The 18,647-nt window shown below is 36.7% G+C and overlaps 1 protein-coding gene across 1 annotated transcript in view; it reads right to left on the bottom strand.

Annotated features, from left to right (window-relative positions):
• The window catches only part of LOC108905932 (probable nuclear hormone receptor HR38), a 104,457-nt gene extending 90,760 nt beyond the window's left edge, over positions 1-13,697 (bottom strand). Inside the window, exons 1-2 of the mRNA XM_018709006.2 lie at positions 13,652-13,697; positions 5,184-5,293 (exon numbers count right to left, since the gene is read on the bottom strand). Of these exons, the coding sequence (XP_018564522.2) occupies positions 5,184-5,293; positions 13,652-13,697 (156 nt within the window). The remainder of the gene's footprint in view (positions 1-5,183; positions 5,294-13,651) is intronic.
• Positions 13,698-18,647: the final 4,950 nt, after the last annotated feature.

Raw genomic sequence — 18,647 nt, forward strand, 5'->3', positions numbered from 1 at the left:
TTCTTGACAAACGACCCCGCACAAAACCAATGGAAAAAGACTTTTCTTCAAATTGCTTGAAACTGTGAGATCAAGTAGGCGATATGATGTAGATCAAAAGTCCCCATGAGTCCGACCTCCGCCTATGCACGGTTTCGGAGTTACATGAGCTGAAAGTCACCCAATATAGCACTTATTGATAGAGTTACCCAGGATCAACGTCGTTGTACTTTACTGTTTTAGCAATATTATTTAGCTCTTTAGTGAGATACAAATATTAAGTTCGATCAGGTATGAAAATATCGGTTTTAAAATTTCTAAGAATATTATTATTGCCGATAAATATGGGAAAATTATTAAGTAATCTTACTATTTTATTTCATTTTTGATATTATTTTGTAAAGTGATGTAATCACTCTGTGGATTGGGCATCTCTGTATGCTTTCCTTACAGAAGATCGCCCGGGCCTTGCCGTGTTTGACCCGATGATGTGGAAAAGGAAAAGACTCGGGGAGTACGAAGAATACGTTTGAAGTGAACACCGATATTATTATTCCCTCCGGGATTGAATAATTTCCAATATAGTTTACAGTGGATTGATATAACTTTTTTATTGGCTGTAGAGTTTTCTGGTTCCGACGTCCCTTGCTGGACAGCGCCATGAAGCGTAAGCAACTCTATTGGGTAGAAGCGGTGGCCTCGGATGACTTCGTCTGATACCATTTTTACCTGCGGCACTGGGAGGTTTAGTCACCCGCTCGCCGATAAAACGATTTCCAGACAGCTTGGACATCTCCTCCTTGATGCTAATTACAAGGGACGTCAGGGATAGATGACGCGGAGACTCTTCCTCCTGATCGTAGGCTGCTTTAGGATAATTGGTATATTGGTCTGTTTTGGGTATATTGGTCTATTGGGTATTATGGCTATATTTGGGTATATTGGCTCTATTTGGGTCCATTGGCTCTATTGGTTTATTTTGGATCCGAAGACGCACTTGCTTTCAGTTCAATTGTTTTGAGGGTTTCAACTGACCCTAGACTGTTCTGCACTATATTTTATTGAGCACTGCCAGTCTGCGACTGTTGTGTCTTCATATTGCTTTTATGTGATGGCTAGGTATTAAAGTTTATTGTCTGAGGCCTCCATAGAGTGCCTGTATGCTAGGGGAGCTTTTTGCATAGCGCCTCCTTGGAAGGCGCGTGTATGGCAGCTTTAGATCTAATGTGTTGGCAGCTTAAGAGCTAGGTGCCCTTTGAGTGTTTTCGCCGTAGGTCGGACGGACCTAGGCAAGTAGCTTAAGAGAATATAACTCAAATTTGAATTTCATAGAAATTGATTTATTGGTTACTTTCTTGGTAAATAAATAAATATGAGCACATTCAATAGAGGTATATAATACTATACATATGAAATTTGGATCATGTACTAACACTGTCCAGGTTCCGATTGCTGGTTACTGAGCTGACGATTCGTACATGGGCTATGGCAGCTCCACAGGTGTCTCGCCTCCTTTTCCCTGAACGGTTCTTCCTCCTTTAAATCCCATCTATCGGCCTCTGATGATGTCGATTGCTGTAGCGGGATGGTTTAGGACTGCTTGGAGTAGTTTTTGGAGCGACGACAGAAACATTTGAGAGATCGGTAAATTTTAGGTAGTTCCTGCAGCGCGTTGTTCTGGGGGGTCCCCGTTGACAACATCGGCCGCTGTGTCGACGGCAACTTTGGAATCTGAGGTTAAAATTCCAGTCGCAGTCTCTGCATAGAGCGACTTTTGATAGCTTCACGGTCCCGATTGGAAACATCAGTGAATTGTTTAGAATTTTTGATTTTTTGTATTACGATAAATCTCCACTCATAAAAAAGTACATATTACTATACAATCCTGTTACATACATAGGTAACTATTTTGTATTGTTCTTACCAAACCAGTATCCCTCAAATCGAATCATTAATAAAAAGTGATAAGAATATTTCCGTTTCTAATGTACTTACTGAACTACACAAATATAACGCAGATCTTTTAATCAACCTGTAGACAGCCACTAACTAGTAAAAGACTCCTACGGATTCATTGGACCCCTTTCAAATTTTTGTTGATTCCCAAGAAGTTCATATAGATCTGTTGGGAATCCTCAGTCTATTACATTTGAGATTCCTTACAATTTTGATAAATTATACCTGTACATATTATAAATAAATTATATTACTGGCACGTTTTTAGATAGGTATTGCATTGCTAGTTTTTAATCAGCTTCTGGTTCACATAAAAACCATTCATAAAGGAACTCACTCACTTTCTCTGGTTCCGTTAAGCGCGGCATATTTAATTACCAAGCAAATTACTAATGACACTGACATATAAAAACTTCATAACGTCATAATAAGAAAAGTAGACCACATCACATTATAGTAGGGGAGCCCAAGAGGGGATTTTGGGAGTTACTCAAGCGCAGCAGATTAACATATGGGGGATACCTTGCACCCTGTTGAGTACCTCCACCATATCTCTAAGTCCTCTATATAAGGCCGCGCGTGTAGGGCAGCCAATCAGAATAGTAAAAAAAAATCGATAGTTAGAAATACTCGAGCGCGTCAGATTAAGATATGATGGGTTAATTACATGCTGAAAAGTGTGCATTTCAATAATCTGACGATTTGAGCGTGACGAAGGCAGTCGGAAGGTCACAAAGTTGCAAAAAAAAACGTCACCTCGGCATTCTCGAACGCGGTCGATTTTTTTTTATTTTGAAGGAAATAATTAAAGGATAACGGGAAAATATAATCTGCCGATTTCCACAAGCCGAAGTAACAAAAATCGTTAATAAAGTTTAGCGCGTGCAGCTGCAGGGAAATACATGTTGTTTTGAAACTCCGTCAGGAAACTCCGGGATGTGATTCTATGGATTAAAATAATAGCAGTATGTAATGAAAATTTTTTTCGAATTGTCAATTGTTTGCAAGTTACAGATTGTCGAAGTTCATTTTTTTTTATTTTTTTATTTAAATAACTTATTTAATTCATGTTCGATTAGTCTCTCATTTGGCACACCCACTAAGTAGATGAAGCTCTATTGGACCAGTCAGAGAAAAGTTTCATTATGCGCCGCTAGAGGACACTTTACCTAGAACTCAAAATTTGTTTGGTTCTTAACTTTTTTCTCTTGCTAGACATCACAGAAATTTAAACATTATTGAAAAGAGAAACAATGTCAGAAAAAAATATGTACTCTTTGTTCAAGCCGATAAATGTAACCGTTTACCAGGAAATCGCTATTAATGTGTTATTAAACATCAAATATTTTATCATTCTTTCTATAATTATGTACAGGGTGTCCCGAAATTAATGCAACAAAACTTGGTCATAGATTCTTAAGACAAATTTAGGGGACTCGTATTTTTTATTTTTGCTAATAAAACGATAAAAAACTAAAAATACCGTTTTTTATTAAATTCTGTATAGGATTTATATGTTGTTTAACTTATGCGTGTTATGACAGCAGAAATGGTTCTACAGTTCAGAGTATAATTTGTGCCAATGTATGTAGACATGTTGTACAATTTTATGTTCTGTGTGATTTTTGTTAAAATTGTTTTAATTGTTTTAGGATTTATACATTGTACTTTTTTTATAATAATATCAACTGTTTTATTTCATACTGTCCGGTATATTGCTATTTCCCGGATTCATTTGCAGCCGGTAAGTGAGCTATTACAGTATCAGAACCGGTAAATTCATTTGCGGCCGGTAAGTGAGCTATTACAGTATCAGAGCCGGTAAATGTTGCCTAGCAACGTGATATTAGACATGTCACAAACAATATTATAAAATGACAGATCAAGCGATGTCAAACAAAAATTTGATAATTTTAAAGAAAAAATAGAAATTTCTGCTCGTTAAAAATAGAAAGACAGTATGAAATAAAATATCATACGATACACGGCCGTTAGATGTTATTACAGTACTCGTTTTTATTCCGGACTCGGCTCCTACGTCGCCTCGTCCGTAAAACAACTCGTAATGTAATAAGTCACCTACCGGACTTGTAACGTAAAATACTATTACAGTTCAAATTTAAACTGAAAATTGACATACCACATTTGTACGAATGTATGTAAACAGTGGTCAAATAAATATCTATCTATCTATCTATCTATCTATCTATCTATCTATCTATCTATCTATCTATCTATCTATCTATCTATCTATCTATCTATCTATCTATCTATCTATCTATCTATCTATGTATCAACCTCGGCCATATTTTTTTTATCTCTTATTTCTATATCATTTGTAATTTTATCAGAGAAAGCATATATTATATGTGTTTATATGTATTATAATTAAAAGAAATAGATTTACGTGTGCAGAAAATAAAATAAAACTTTTTTTTTTACAAATTTCAACAAAATTTGTTATTTGTTTTTATTTGCATGTTATTTTCCCTGCTTTTTATTTGTCACATTCAGTGATTTAAAAAAAATAAAAAATTTTTTTTTCAAACCGTCAGATTAAGAAAACCCCTCCAAATAATCGTCAGATTATGGATCAGTACGACCAGGGCATCAAACTGAACCATGTATATGAAAATCTGACGCGCTCGAGTATTTCATAATGGCGATTTTTTGGCTACGAGTTTGCGTCACATCCGAATCGTCAGTCTTTTGAATGGGAGCTTCGTTCGGGTTCACTTAACATCCCCTCTGAATATCTGACGCGCTAGAGTAATTTTTTTTCCCCATTTTTAACCTTTCCGTACGGCCGCCCCCACCATCCAAATCGGCAGATTAACATATCTCCATCATCGGAGACACGTAAGGCATATACACTATCAATATCTGACGTGCCCGAGTATTTCCATGTGTTTTTTTTTACATTCTTGAAAGCCTGTAGACGCTTCCCCCACCGATGACAGGGTACCTATGCATCATATAATCTTTTTTCTTTCTACCATCTAATCTTCAAAATCCAATAGGTCCCCACGACGCTCGAGTAAATCCCTGTTTAGCATCGTGGGCTCCCCTACTATTAGAAAAATAAATCGTCCACTTTCAAAGGGCCGGCAGTGTACATACTTTCTCGCGAAGATGTTTTATAAAATTTATATGCATGTGCTGTTTCTTATAACTGTAATGTTTGCGATGTCTTATAATAATAAACAATTTTTGAATTTTGAGTATTTAATACGAAATGAATTATTTACCTGTACTTGCAGAAGGAGCATACTTGATTGAGGACTATTGGGGGCGGAGGTTTGTACACTCGACGCCACCAAAGGAACTCTGGACTCGTCGCTCTGTACCAGTACTGCGCCTGAAAACATATATTGTTTATGTATTATTATAGTCATTACTAGCATCGTTGTAATATTTTGTTATTGGTTAATCACATAACATTCATATTTATTTATTGCTTTTGTTTAAAGAAAATAGTAAGAATCACGATTTTAGCAAATTCTCTTCATTTTCCAAGAAATAATTAAACAATTCTTTTTCGGAGATGTAAACTCTCTCTTTTTTTTTAGAGAAACCACATATGTTTGCATATTTTAGAATGCTTTCTTATAATAACAAAGTGTGTGGTTCTATTTTTCCAACATTATTAGATACGTGATTAAAAAAGTTTGCCACAAGCATAACGTGTGACAAAGATTTAGTTGCATTAATAATAGTCTCTTTCTAACATTACTCTTATGGCACATTATTTTTGACATTATCTCTCTCATTAAAAACATTGTTTCGAAAAAAAAATTAAACTTATAGTTACTGGTTGCTTGGGCATAAAGCCGTGATGGCGATCTATGAAGATATATAATATTTAATTACATAAAATGTTCTTCAAATCGTTTCAAAGATGTTGTTAAATTATTTTATTCATTTTTCATTGGGCGGGGTTTGTGTTGGTTTTAAAAAATTAAGTAGGTATAGGAAATATAAAAAATTCAAAACGTGCTCTAAAAACATACTAGGTAGGTAGGCAACTAGTTATTTGTCGACTTTACCTACTTCGTACACCTCGTACCAGCCGCCTGCGAAAAGTCCAAGTTTGACTTACTAATGAAATCAACTCATTGGGAATAGCCTGTATTCCCAAAATAATTTGTTTCCTATAATTTTCGAAAGAAGAAGCATCAAACGTAGAAAATATGGATTTATGTAAAGCAAAAAATATTTCTCTATTACAGACCAGATAGATTGAATGAAAGAGAATTGGACCTGAATACAAGCGGGAGTCGCTCTCACAAGGGTTTCAAAGGACTTTTAGAATTTTAGAATTAGAAGAAAGCAAACAGTTGATCGCACCGCTAGCGATGGCACTGGTTGCAAATTGTGGATAATTCAGTTATCAACAATGTACCGTGATATTTGTGGATGTAAAATATTCCTGAAACTTCAGAATCGAAGTCTTCCGAGATAATCAAGTGTCCATTTATTTAAGTAATGGTAAGTTCACCGCGCATTATTATTGTCGCTTCCAGTTATATATCGATCATAATGCATAGAAGATTTTGAAGAATCTGATTCCTGTTCAGATTCCGATAAATGTTCATTGTGTTCACCAACACAATCACTCAAAATCACTATCTTCCTCGATAAAGAGTGGGTTTTCTGAAACTTAATCTCCATCACTTGTAAAAGGTTTGAGCGAGTTTTTTCAACTCACTTTCAGTCAAAGGTCGACGCAAGATTTTCACTTGAAATAAAATTGGTACAGTAAAGTACTTGCACACCCCGATCCCTGTGTGTTTTTCACAAACAGTTTTCACCAATATCTACTGCCACTATACTAAAGATAATCTTAAGTTAGGAAAATACCTAAACCAACAAAAAAGTATATCATAATATGAATATACTATTTTTACAACAATTTAGTCACTGGGGTGTCAAAATATCCACGATAGTTAAGGGCTAAAATCCGTGGAAGAAGATCCCAATACCAATACTCAAAAATTAGCTACAAGATTTCAAGTATGTCATATGCTGTAAAAATCGGGTGAGTAAGCAGATCATTATTTTTGTATATTTCATTTGTCCTCATTTAATTATTACTGTTTGAGTTGAAAATATACAATTTGATATGCCACCTATTACGTGTGAAGTAGATTATAGTGATTCCATAAAGAAATTAAAACCGAAGCGTACATCCCTTCTCTTGTCTTAAAAGATTATTTTAAATGGCCTGTGTTGCATGTTTATCATTTACTTATAACAAATAAGTTGAGTTTTTAAAAATTCCTAAAGAATTAATTATGTTATTTATACCATATTTCAAAGATCGATCATTTACTGTAAAATATAATAGTATCTGTTCTGCTCAATACAAATCTAATTCAGCCTCAAAGCTCCAAGTCAGGCTAATAAGTCAGATTTTAATGTACGAAAATGTACGATAACTTTCATATGCAGGAAATTGTTAAAAGTGTATATATTCTTATGGAATGAATAAAAAATTATTAGTAGATTAATATTAAAAATTTAGGGATCACTATTGACACTATACTCTGTTTGGAAATGAAAGAGAGTAATAAAACCCCGAGATAAGAACCTGCCATGGGCGTGCTAATATTTCGTTTCAGGTAATTATCGGGTAACACTAATGCTAACAGGTAATGGGTGTACATTAGTATATTTTACTGGATACATCATAGGGCAGGAGTCAGTTATCATTCACAGACCGAGCGGACGCCTACGACTGCTTGGAGGAAATCTGCTTGGATATAATTCAATGGTTATCCGGAAAAAACATTTCTTTTGAAACAAATATGGTGAAAAAGGAACTTTTGACACTACTTGTCAATCTTAATAAAGATCAGAAAAAATATGTTATCGATGAAATGGCAACAAATCGCCAAATAATGGTACTACGGTTACCACCTTATCACTGTGAACTTAACCCAATCGATTTAGTCTGGGCGCAGGTAAAAGAAGATGTAGCGTGAAATAATACGACGTTTAAATTAAGTAACGTGAAAATTTTGTTAAAAAATTCCTTGGAACGAGTAACTGCAGATAACTGGCAAAGATGTATACATCATGTACAAAAAGAAGAGGAGAAAATGTAGGAACTCGATAATTTAATTGACGTTACTGTGGAACCTATCGTTATCAATCTAGGAGCCGAAGATAATTCATCAGAATATTCAGAGGATGAATTTTAATATACCTACTTTTTTATTTTCTTTATTGTACATTTATACAGCACTACATTTACTCACCATAATTCGAATTTTCAAAATACATATATTTTTGTGTGGAATAAAAGTCCATTCATTAAATTTAAATAAATATTTTGATAATAATATTGAATAATTTTATTTGAATTACTAAAAACCCTCTTAACCCGGTTATGATGCTTAAAGTAGCCTCATGTTTTGAAATGCTGTAAGAGAAATGGACCGAGAAATTGAAGCGGCATAGACAAAGACGGATTGTCGGGGATTAAATTTTAGCTACCTGCTAGAATTTAGTACAGTCCGATCGCACAAAGTTTTGTTAAAAGTAGACCTCATCTATACCGAAAATACATAATATAAAAATATTGAATATAAGCACCAGTACTACATTTGTTTACGATTTGCATACATAATGAGCTTTTATTACTCTCTTTCGTTTCTAAACAGACTATAGGCTGTCCTATAAACTACACAATGAAAAACTTATTCCATCAGCTTATAAAACATTGGATTCTGTATTTAGAGAGTGAAAGCATTTTATATTGATTAGTATGATATACAGATCATTAGTTATATCAAAATTGAAATGTGGTTCTTTATTATGGTATTCTCAACTTTGTTTACACAGAAAAAAGATGTAGAAATGGTTGTTACAAATTTTTAATTTCAAAAAGCATAACAGGTCTCTTGTTCATACAAATGATCTAAGTATACAATTAAACATAGCTATATTAGAAAATAAATGAATTATCGCCATTTTGTCTTTTTGATACAAAATTTTAAACATTTACATATTATGTAGTTATCGTCGTTGATGTACTCGAATATCCCTGCTAGAAACACTCGATTGAGAAAACTTTTTTGCATTATATGTTCGCAAGACATCACATTCTCCATTTACAGTGTTGTATCGTTTAATTAACATATTTACCTCCAATAATGAAATAGATATATTTTTATCTATAACATTTAATAAAACTATTTTAAACACATTTTCCATTGAATTTTTATATATTTTTTATGCAGTGCAACTCCTCTTTCTGTCTACTATTGTTACAATAAATGTAATGATAAATTAATTTTAATTAATCTCATACCTTTTGAAAATAAATAAGTAAATAATTTCTTTTCCCGTTTCTATATTGGATACTTGATGATTTGTGTAAATTAACTAATTCTCTATAATGCAGTTAAGCATTCAGGAACGATTCTGCTTGTAAGAATAAATTAAGCGGCTCTTCTAAATTGGCTTCTCTATTTTTAAATCGGCTGTAATTTAGTATATATTTAATTTAGATTATTACACAACACGTCATTCAAATCTAATTAGATAAAAATAATCATTGTAGAGTACTAACTGCACTGTCTAGAATAAGTGGAAGTAATAACAATCACATTGCGATAAACTTTCAGAACTATTTTTCACCAAAACAAATAAGGGCAACATTTCTTTCTTAAAATGTTTCCTAAGGACTACATGATCATTCAAATATGGACTCTTTTCCAGTGACGAATATTACAGTTATGATGAAATGAGAAATGTTTTGTTTAAATCTTGTTATTTTGTTTATTTTGAATTAGGTAAGGGATACATTATTATTTTCATTTTTTCATGTCAAGTTTACTACATTTCCGCAAACAGGTAGAGGAAAACTTCATAAAACAAAATGACGTTTCAGAAAGTTCACTGATAGGACAATATAATTTGCCATATATAATAATTTTAGGTACATACTACTGTAATATGCATACGTATTTGTATACTCAACACTTGCTAATAGTTTATAACCCGATAATATATGATCGATTGTTTCAACAAATAAATGGAATTTTCTGCATTTATCATTTGGGACTGTATGTAATGGATGTTCTTTATTATGGCAATATGATCTTAAGAATTTTATCTGTGTGACGTTCAGTTATTTTAAGTCTATTCTTCTTCCTCTTCTTTTCTACTTAATGTTATTCCTTCTTTACATGAGTTGGGGTGTAGTTTTCTATTTTTCGTTGTGTTCTGGTTAATATATTAATATTAAGTTTATTTTGGACCATTTTATTACATCAAAGGAGTATGTAAGGATTGAGACGGGGCACAGTGGGCGAAAACGTTCATTTACGTGCGAGGTAGTAAAAGTTGTCCAATATTTTTTTTAAATTGCGATATTTTAAGATCTCAACTTGCGATATCTTAAATAATAAACTACAATCAGAAATGTTTTCCATACTTGACACCATAGATAAAATAGACTGAACTGTAGAGGCAAGCCGGTGAAGTCAACCATCAGCCCAACTTCAGCCCAGCCAGACTCGCGCTCTCAGTCGCTGTTAGACATTCGCTGTGTTAACATTGTTAGTATTTTATTAAATATATTGTTTTTATTTGTGCAATCATGGGGCAGTGTATCGTTGACGATTGTAATAGCAGATCTGATCACAATAGTGCTGAAATTTCATTCCTTAGGTAAGTAATAATATAAAAATATTTTATGGCATTTCGACGGCTTCCGCAGCATTCTCCATCTCACGTGCACTTGTTTCCAGTGTTGGCTTCATGTTTTTTAGTGCCCACGTTATTAACTGATGTAAATATACAGGCTCATATTATTATCTACTGGCTATTTACAATTAGTTTTTTGTCACAATTGGTGTTTATTTTCATGATGGCTATTAAAAATACTTAATGAACCAATACTTAGTGAACATTTTAATGATCACTACATAATTTTATAATATTATCTTCACTAATAGTTTTTTATGAACATGAATAGTCCCAATCTTCAGATTCTTTTACGTCTCCTATCAGCTAACCTACCACGTCGCAGTCATCATATTCTGACCTAAGCAGTACATCTTCGATGTCAACTTTGAATATTACGGATAATGAAAAGTACGAAAAGGATTATATAAACATTTTAGTGAAGATACCCCAAGAAAGAAGAAATAAAATATGTATGAAGTTAGGGGGTTTTCCTTCATTTCCAAAAAACAAAAAAAAAAGATAACCCGTAGAAGATAAACGTCGTTTAAAAAAGGAAAATGACAATTTAAGAAACAGAAAAAATAATATGTATTTTTAATAACTAACAACAGTACACCCAAGCTACAGAAAAATAAAATTGTGTATCATGTATTAAAACACTTTTTGAATCTGATGATTGTATTTAAAAATATGCATAAGAACTTGTGAGGACTGTATGTGAAAAGTATATCGATGTGAGAATAAATCATGAAGTTAAAATATTTAATTTAGTGAAATCTACTAAAAGACAAATATTAAATAAACTACCATTACTTAAATCATAATAAATATATTTAAATTATTGTGTAGGTTTATTAAATATAAGCAAGACATTAAAATATGAAAATTTGGTGACAATCGGTTAACTTTCAAAAATTTCGTCCGGCATCTTGATTTCGCCGCCATTTGGAAATTTTTTAAATGGTCAAATTCATATCTGAACGTAAAATTTTACGCTCTTTCCATTTCCGAGGTCAAAAAGGGTTGGTTCCCATTAAAAAATCTTCTTGACCCAATAATGACCACGTGGTCAGTGGTCAGTGGTCATGGCATGGTCACCATTGAATAGCCAGGGAAAAATCCTAACTTTCCCTATGGTTGGTTTTTCCGAAAAATGCATATCTCGCGAGATTCTTTGGGGTTCCCATACTTTTATGCCACCCTGTATAGTGTTGGCAAACATGTACTCGGTCTATAACTGGCAGGATTTCGTGTTTCTTCGTTCTTGGGTTTTAAGAATATTTTACCTATCATTATTGGTGTGAGCTCTAGTTGTACGAATTGTTTGGACCAGTTTATGTATGTTGTCTTCACCTGGACATTTCCGATTATAATGTTTTCATGATTATCGATGTCAGTTTTCCGTCTGTGATGAAATGTTCTACTTGCGCTGGGGTACGTTGTGTCTCTTGGTTACATCTTTTAACCATTTAGCATGTTCATTATAATGTACTGGACTGTCCCATATGTTATTCAAATACTTTGTTATTTGTTCTTTACTTGGTAGTGTTATATCAGTTCTATTGCATCATGTCATAAAACTGTTTTTCTCTATTTCTAAACATTAAATTTCTTTCATTTGATTATTTATGTTTTTAAGCAAAGTAAACTGCAAGTCTCTGTTTCAATATTTCAAGCGTTCCGTGTACTGGTTGATTGTTCATGTCATTTATATGAAGAACTTTTTTGTTAAAGATTTTTTTTAATTTGGTAGAATGTATTGGGTTGTTCTACCCATAGCTTGTCTCAATTTGTCTTTTTTACCACTCGTATTTGTCATCCTGGTTTCCTTGACAATTGAAAATCTTTTTCTGTTATTTATTGTCCTTTTTGCTTCAGTGCAATTGTTGTACTTTCACAAGCATACATGAGCATTATGAATCTATGTTTTCCATTAGATAATTATACAAAATGCTATTATTTATTTTTCTAATTATGTAGTCAGTGTTATCATTTATCTTTAATCTAGGTAAAATCGATCTTGGAAGGTGTTTATCACAGCCGATCAATGAAAAATATACGTATCCTATATACACGAACAACTCGGAGATAGTGTTTATTTATCACAGTAAACCCGAAGGCTCCCTGAAAATGGTGCTCTCATGTAGGTGGAAAAGGGATGGTGGACTCTGCAAGTTACCGAGAATATTCTTCTCGGGGCCACAGAAATTTTACTCTTAAAAGCATATAAATCTTTTGGAACTTGTACTTCGGTAGGATCGGATAAATAAGTAAAGGAAAATAATCTTACTCGTCTGCCTGTGTCCTATGACTGAAACTATTGCTGGTTCTTGGAGTTGAGTTCTGATTACGAACTGCTGTTTCTAGTCTCTGCGGTCTGGATTTGTCGCTTCGATTCCCACCTGACACACTAGTTACGATGGGAGTCATTTGCACACGAACCGCGACTTGCTGGAGTAGAGTATCGCATCGTACAAACTTAAATAAGGACTCTATCTAGTTAATAATAAACCTGGAATAACGGCTCATAAATAAAAAATAAACTGCAAATCTTACAACCTAAAAGTGGACCATTAAAAGTTTCATTAATGGTCATAAACGAATTTTTCCCGAGCGTCCTTCCAGGCCAATAGATTATGCAGCAAATATCCTGCCAGTCAACAAGCGATGCTTCTAGAGCTAAAACAGCTAAACAGCTAAAATAGTGGATCAAGATGTCGATTTTGGTCAATTCCAGTGAAAAAGTAATCACCATAAGATTGTACCTGAAGAACAGTGGAATTTAATATTCAAAGCGGCTTTGGACTTTCTTCACAGTGAAAACCCTTTGAAAGCAGCACCTGGAGCCGAACCAATTAGTCTGCCTGTGACTTTTAAAGGGTTCACATTGCAAGTTTTTGTACTCTTAAGATACAAGGTACTAGTGCATCGTCGCGTCGCAATTAATTAACATATTTTAAATGTGTTGGAGAAACCGTTCTTTAAAAATGCCATGGTAAATTTCGAGAAGTGTTCTCACAGTCCGCATACAGCAACCAAGTGAACAACGATGAATCCGGATTCATATTCAGTAATAAAATACGCATATTGGTTCGAATTATTATATGTGTATCAGAGCTGTGCAAAGCTGATATCTCGTTTCGACGATGGTAAAATTCGAAAGGATGGGCAGTTCGCTGCTGCTCCACAAAATCCGATACGATTTGATGATACTCCTGTAGATAGATCAGGGTCTTATGACCGTGATGATGAACTCAATCAGTCAAAACGAAAGTATCGTGTTGGAAAATCTCGGCTGGAGTGTCGATCATTTCACCGTTGGGTAAATTCGATGTAAGCATCCTTCATCGAATTCGCATATTTCCAGAAAATTATCGTAAATTTGAGGCAGGAGCTGGTACTTATCTACAACTCCACGGATATGAACGCTATTGTTTGTAGAATGTGAGGAATGTATCGGTGGCTAATGTGGGACATTTGAAATTGTTTAAATACTTAAACAGAAACGTACATATGTGGAGTATAAAGACTTCTTCACAGTTTGAGAAATCTAGGTTCATAAATTTCTGCTTCCAGTCGGCTCGTAGGTTTTTTCTAAATTCAGATTCGTACCCATACGACAACTGGATTTTTCAAAAGAATTATTATACCATCCTGTATTACATTCATGTTAAATTTCAACACTCCTATTATCAAATTTCGGAGGAGCGGAAAATTCCAAGTCAAGTAGACTGTGACTCACGTGCTCGGTCTAGATGATGGTCATTATGATACAATTTACTATACAATGGACGATATCATAGTCAATAATGTGTTAGCACCGGTGCTCGTGAAAGAATTGGAAAAAAGAGATGGATGGAGTCCTATTCACCTAATAATATTATCATTAACTTGGAGCCGTATGGCTACAGTAGAATTAACGATTTAATGTTATCTAGCTTAAAATTTCTTTGTAATAAGTATAACAATATTAATTTACGCTGCACTAAGTAGAATATCTATGCTATATATCACATTATTGTTAACAGAGACAAGATTTTATTTATATATTTTAAATACACTAAAACATATTACTGAACTCTGTACTGAGCAGGGAGAGGTGGGCGGGAGAGAGAGTCTGAGCGGGTCTTAGAGCACATATCCATTCAGTGTATTAGTGGCAACAGTAACAGCAACAGCACCAGTATGACACAATGAGAGATAGAATAATTTAAATGTCGGAACTCCTGAATAGAGTGCAAGATTTGGTAATTATTTACTATATCGTAAAAACCTCAAATCGTCACAAAAATTTACCTATCCCTCTATTTTCGAGGGAAGTTATTTTTTGTGCGGTCAAACGTAGTTTTCGAGAAAAATTTTTAAAAATTCTAACGTCCTTCATCGATCATTCCTTTGCAATTCGTGATATCATTGAAGTTCTTCCACTCTCATTCATCTGTGATCATCGGAAATAAGGTATACGAATATATTTTTGTAAGAATAGCAGAAAAATAAAAAATATTTATTTTAAAAACAAATAGAAACATTTATTCCTCTAAGTTTTATGCTCATTTGCCAATAACATATTTGAATACTTTAACATAGCAAATGAATTAATTAATTATTGGTAGTATATTGAGAGTACATAATTTGTTGAGCAAGAGTAGTTATTTTTTTATTAAAATAAATTATTATTCAGCAGGCATCATATACAAGTTGAGTTAGGTTAGGTTACATTGTGATCAGTTGTGTTAGAGTTGAGTTAGGTTAGGTTAAAATGGTGTTAGATTGTGTTAAATTTGAGTTAGGCTGGATTAAAGTTGAGTTAGGTTGTGTTAAAGTTGAGAGTTCCATACAAAAAGGGGTTCGGCGGGGTGGATCGGGGGCATCATCCGAAAGGTGGAGGAGGAAATAAAAATCACTGTGAATGTTGCGCAACACAAAAAAGAAATCAAGAAGGCTGCGGCGACTCTAAGAACACTGACGGCCTGGATGGATGCTAACTCCTTAAAAAGAATATCAGTGAGAGTGGAATCTGAGTGATCGACGACGAGAGGATGAAGGGGGTCAAAGGTTATAAGAGTATCCAAAGCCTTGCGGACTATAAACTTCCGGAAGCTTTCTATAAAGTGGCGTTTGTGAGAAGGACTTGCCACTCAAGGCTGACAGGTCCGCGGGCCTAGTCATCCTGACGGAGCCAGACGCGGAAGGGAACGCCAACGACGAAATCAGAGGAGCTCTTTTAAACAGATTCCCTGATGCCGTTGATTTTGAGGGTAGCTTAGTAGTAGTAGTGGTAGTATAGGGGCGGCCTCAGCCTGGCAATTAGGCCACAAGTGGGCCCTTTTTGCCTACCCCGCCGTCCCATCACCTGACCACTCTCTGCCTCTGACCCTCCTCGAACCTACCCGGCCGCCCTAATGAACGCCAGGATTTTGGTCCATGGAAGGTCTCTCACCTCAACCCCCTGCAGCTCATCAGCACCAAAGACTTTATGTCTTATTTTCCCAAAGGCTGCACACTGTCCCAGAAGGTGGACAGGGGTGTCTTCCCCTTCGCCACATTTCGGGCATAGAGGGTCCTCCTCAATTCCTATTAAGCTTAAATGCCTCCTAAGTCTGCAGTGGCCTGTCAGAACCCCTACCATTTGGTTTAGGGCTCTTCGACTGAGGCACAGCAGCCATCTTGTCTTGGATTTGCTAGGTCCATGTATAAAACTATGAGCCTGCCTGCATCCTCTATTTCTCCTCCAATCCAGACCTAAAGTTTGATAGGCCCACTTATTGAGCATTAATGCTGCCTCGTGTGATACCTAAGATTGGTTCAGGTCCCTGGACCCAAGACGAGCTAATTGATCCGCCCTCTCGTTACCAGGGATGCCCCTATGGCCTGGGACCCAAACCAACTCTACTTCTTTTCGTCTGGCCAATGACTCTAGAGCGTCTCCACATTCTTGGACAAGGGCAGACCTAGTCCTCGGGGAGCTAACCGCTCTGAGCGCGGCCTGACTGTCGGAGCAGATAAAAATCTTCTCCTCTGCACAATTCCTTACCTCCTCCTTGCTTGCTACCATCAAAATAGCAAAAACCTCAGCCTGGAAGACTGTAGCATACATACCCAGTGAAAAGCTTTCCTGGATGCCGCTGCCTTCCAGATAAATTCCTGTTCCTGAAAACTCGTCTTCTACCCGAGATCCATCAGTATAGCACACTAGGGATCCCGGGGAGAACATATCACCATCCTGCTTCCACTGCTCTCTCGAGGGGAAGTGGTGACATACTTCCTTCCTAACCTAAGCCGGTCCTCTGCTTCCGTAACCCTCATGGCGGATATTGGGATGTCCCTCTCCGCCCTGAGGGCCACGGCAGCATGGCCCTCAGTGCGTCCTTTAGCTCTCCAACCGCCGGCGTCCCTTATCCTAAGGTATGCCGCCATCGCCTCCCTCATAATCCATGTAGGAAGGGTCGGCAGCCCCAGAAGGACCTCTAACGCGGCAGTTGGGGTCGTCCTCATTGCCCCTGTAATACCTAAGCAGGCAAGTCTCTGGATTCTCACCAACTTCCTGGCTACCGTCACCCGGTCCACACACGGCCACCAGACCAAGGCCCCATACTGTAGCCTCGGCCTGACCACCGCCGTGTACACCCAGTGAAGCACCCTTGGATTGAGTCCCCAGTTTTTGCCAACTACCTTCCTTAACTACCAGAGGGTTGCCACTGATTTCCGGGTAATCATCTCAACCTGTGGCCCCCACGACAGTTTGCTGTCCAAGATTACCCCCAAGTATTTGACTTCCCTGACCAAAGTCAGGGGCCTCCCATACATGGTTGGAGCCCTGAAATCACCTATCTTCCTTCTCCTTGTAAATAGGATCATCTCAGTCTTCTTTGAGTTGACTGAGAGCCCCATCTCCTCGCATCACCTCTCTATGATCCTACAGGCTCCCTGCATTCTGTCGCATACCACGTCCAAAAACCGGCCCGCGACTAGAACCACGCCATCATCGGCGTAAGCCTGGGCATCACTGTATCCCTCCGAGGTTAGGCGTTCCAGAAGACCGTCCATTACTAGGCACCATAGAAGCGGGGAGAGGCAGCTGCCTTGAGGGCATCCCCCTCCCACTCCCAGGTCCCTACGACAGTCATCCATGACTGCACTAACTTTCCTTTCCTTCAATGCGGAACTCACCCATTCGACCACGATAGGCGATGTGCTCCTTGTACTGAAGGGCCTTCTCTACTTTATGTGTGACACTATGTAAGGCCGTCTCCGTGGACCTGCCCCGCCTATAGGCGTGCTGGTTCGTGTGGAGGGTAGCTTAGCTGCACTCTCTATAAAAATCAGGAAGACTAGAGAGGGACCCATTGAAAGGGTCAACCAAGTAGGTGTACAAGGTTGAAATAAATTTTCCACATGGGTACGAGGTCCTGGTCAGTATTAGAGGGCGCATGTAGCGGGATGGACGGAAGAGGTTGGCAATGTACCCACCAACGATCGACCAAAATGGCTGTGAGATGAGGAAAATCGCTAAGATCATCTTCAAAGATGCGGACATGAAATGTCTGATTTACGTCGAACGCCTGGTCAAGCCCAAACCAAGAACCACGGAAGCAGTTCTTGTAAGAAAAGAGGGGAGTAGCTTGCCGGAACTCCTCAGGGAAGTGAAGGACACGGTGGCCCCAATCTCAGACGCGACAAAGGGTAGAAGAACGATAAGAAAATCCTAGGAGGAAGGCTTGCTTATAGTCATGGACAAAGTGGACAAGGAGGCTATAGGGAAACTTAAATTGGAGCTTTAATTTAGTGGGAAGTGAACATGTTAAACCTATGGGGGGAAAGCAGAACAAGATAGTCGTCATCAAAGATATAGACGACTTGGTTACCAAAGAAGGCAATATCAAGGGAGATTGACATGGACCCAAGCAAGTACAGGCTGGATGAGATGCGGCCGTGTTAAGGTGGTAACTAGGGTGGGATTACCGCCGGTTAAAGCAAAATCGCTGCTAAAGGTTGGGAAGATTAGAATTAGGCTT

Source organism: Anoplophora glabripennis, unplaced genomic scaffold, assembly GCF_000390285.2.
Source record: "Anoplophora glabripennis isolate ALB-LARVAE unplaced genomic scaffold, Agla_2.0 scaffold236, whole genome shotgun sequence".
NCBI lineage: Eukaryota > Metazoa > Arthropoda > Insecta > Coleoptera > Cerambycidae > Anoplophora > Anoplophora glabripennis.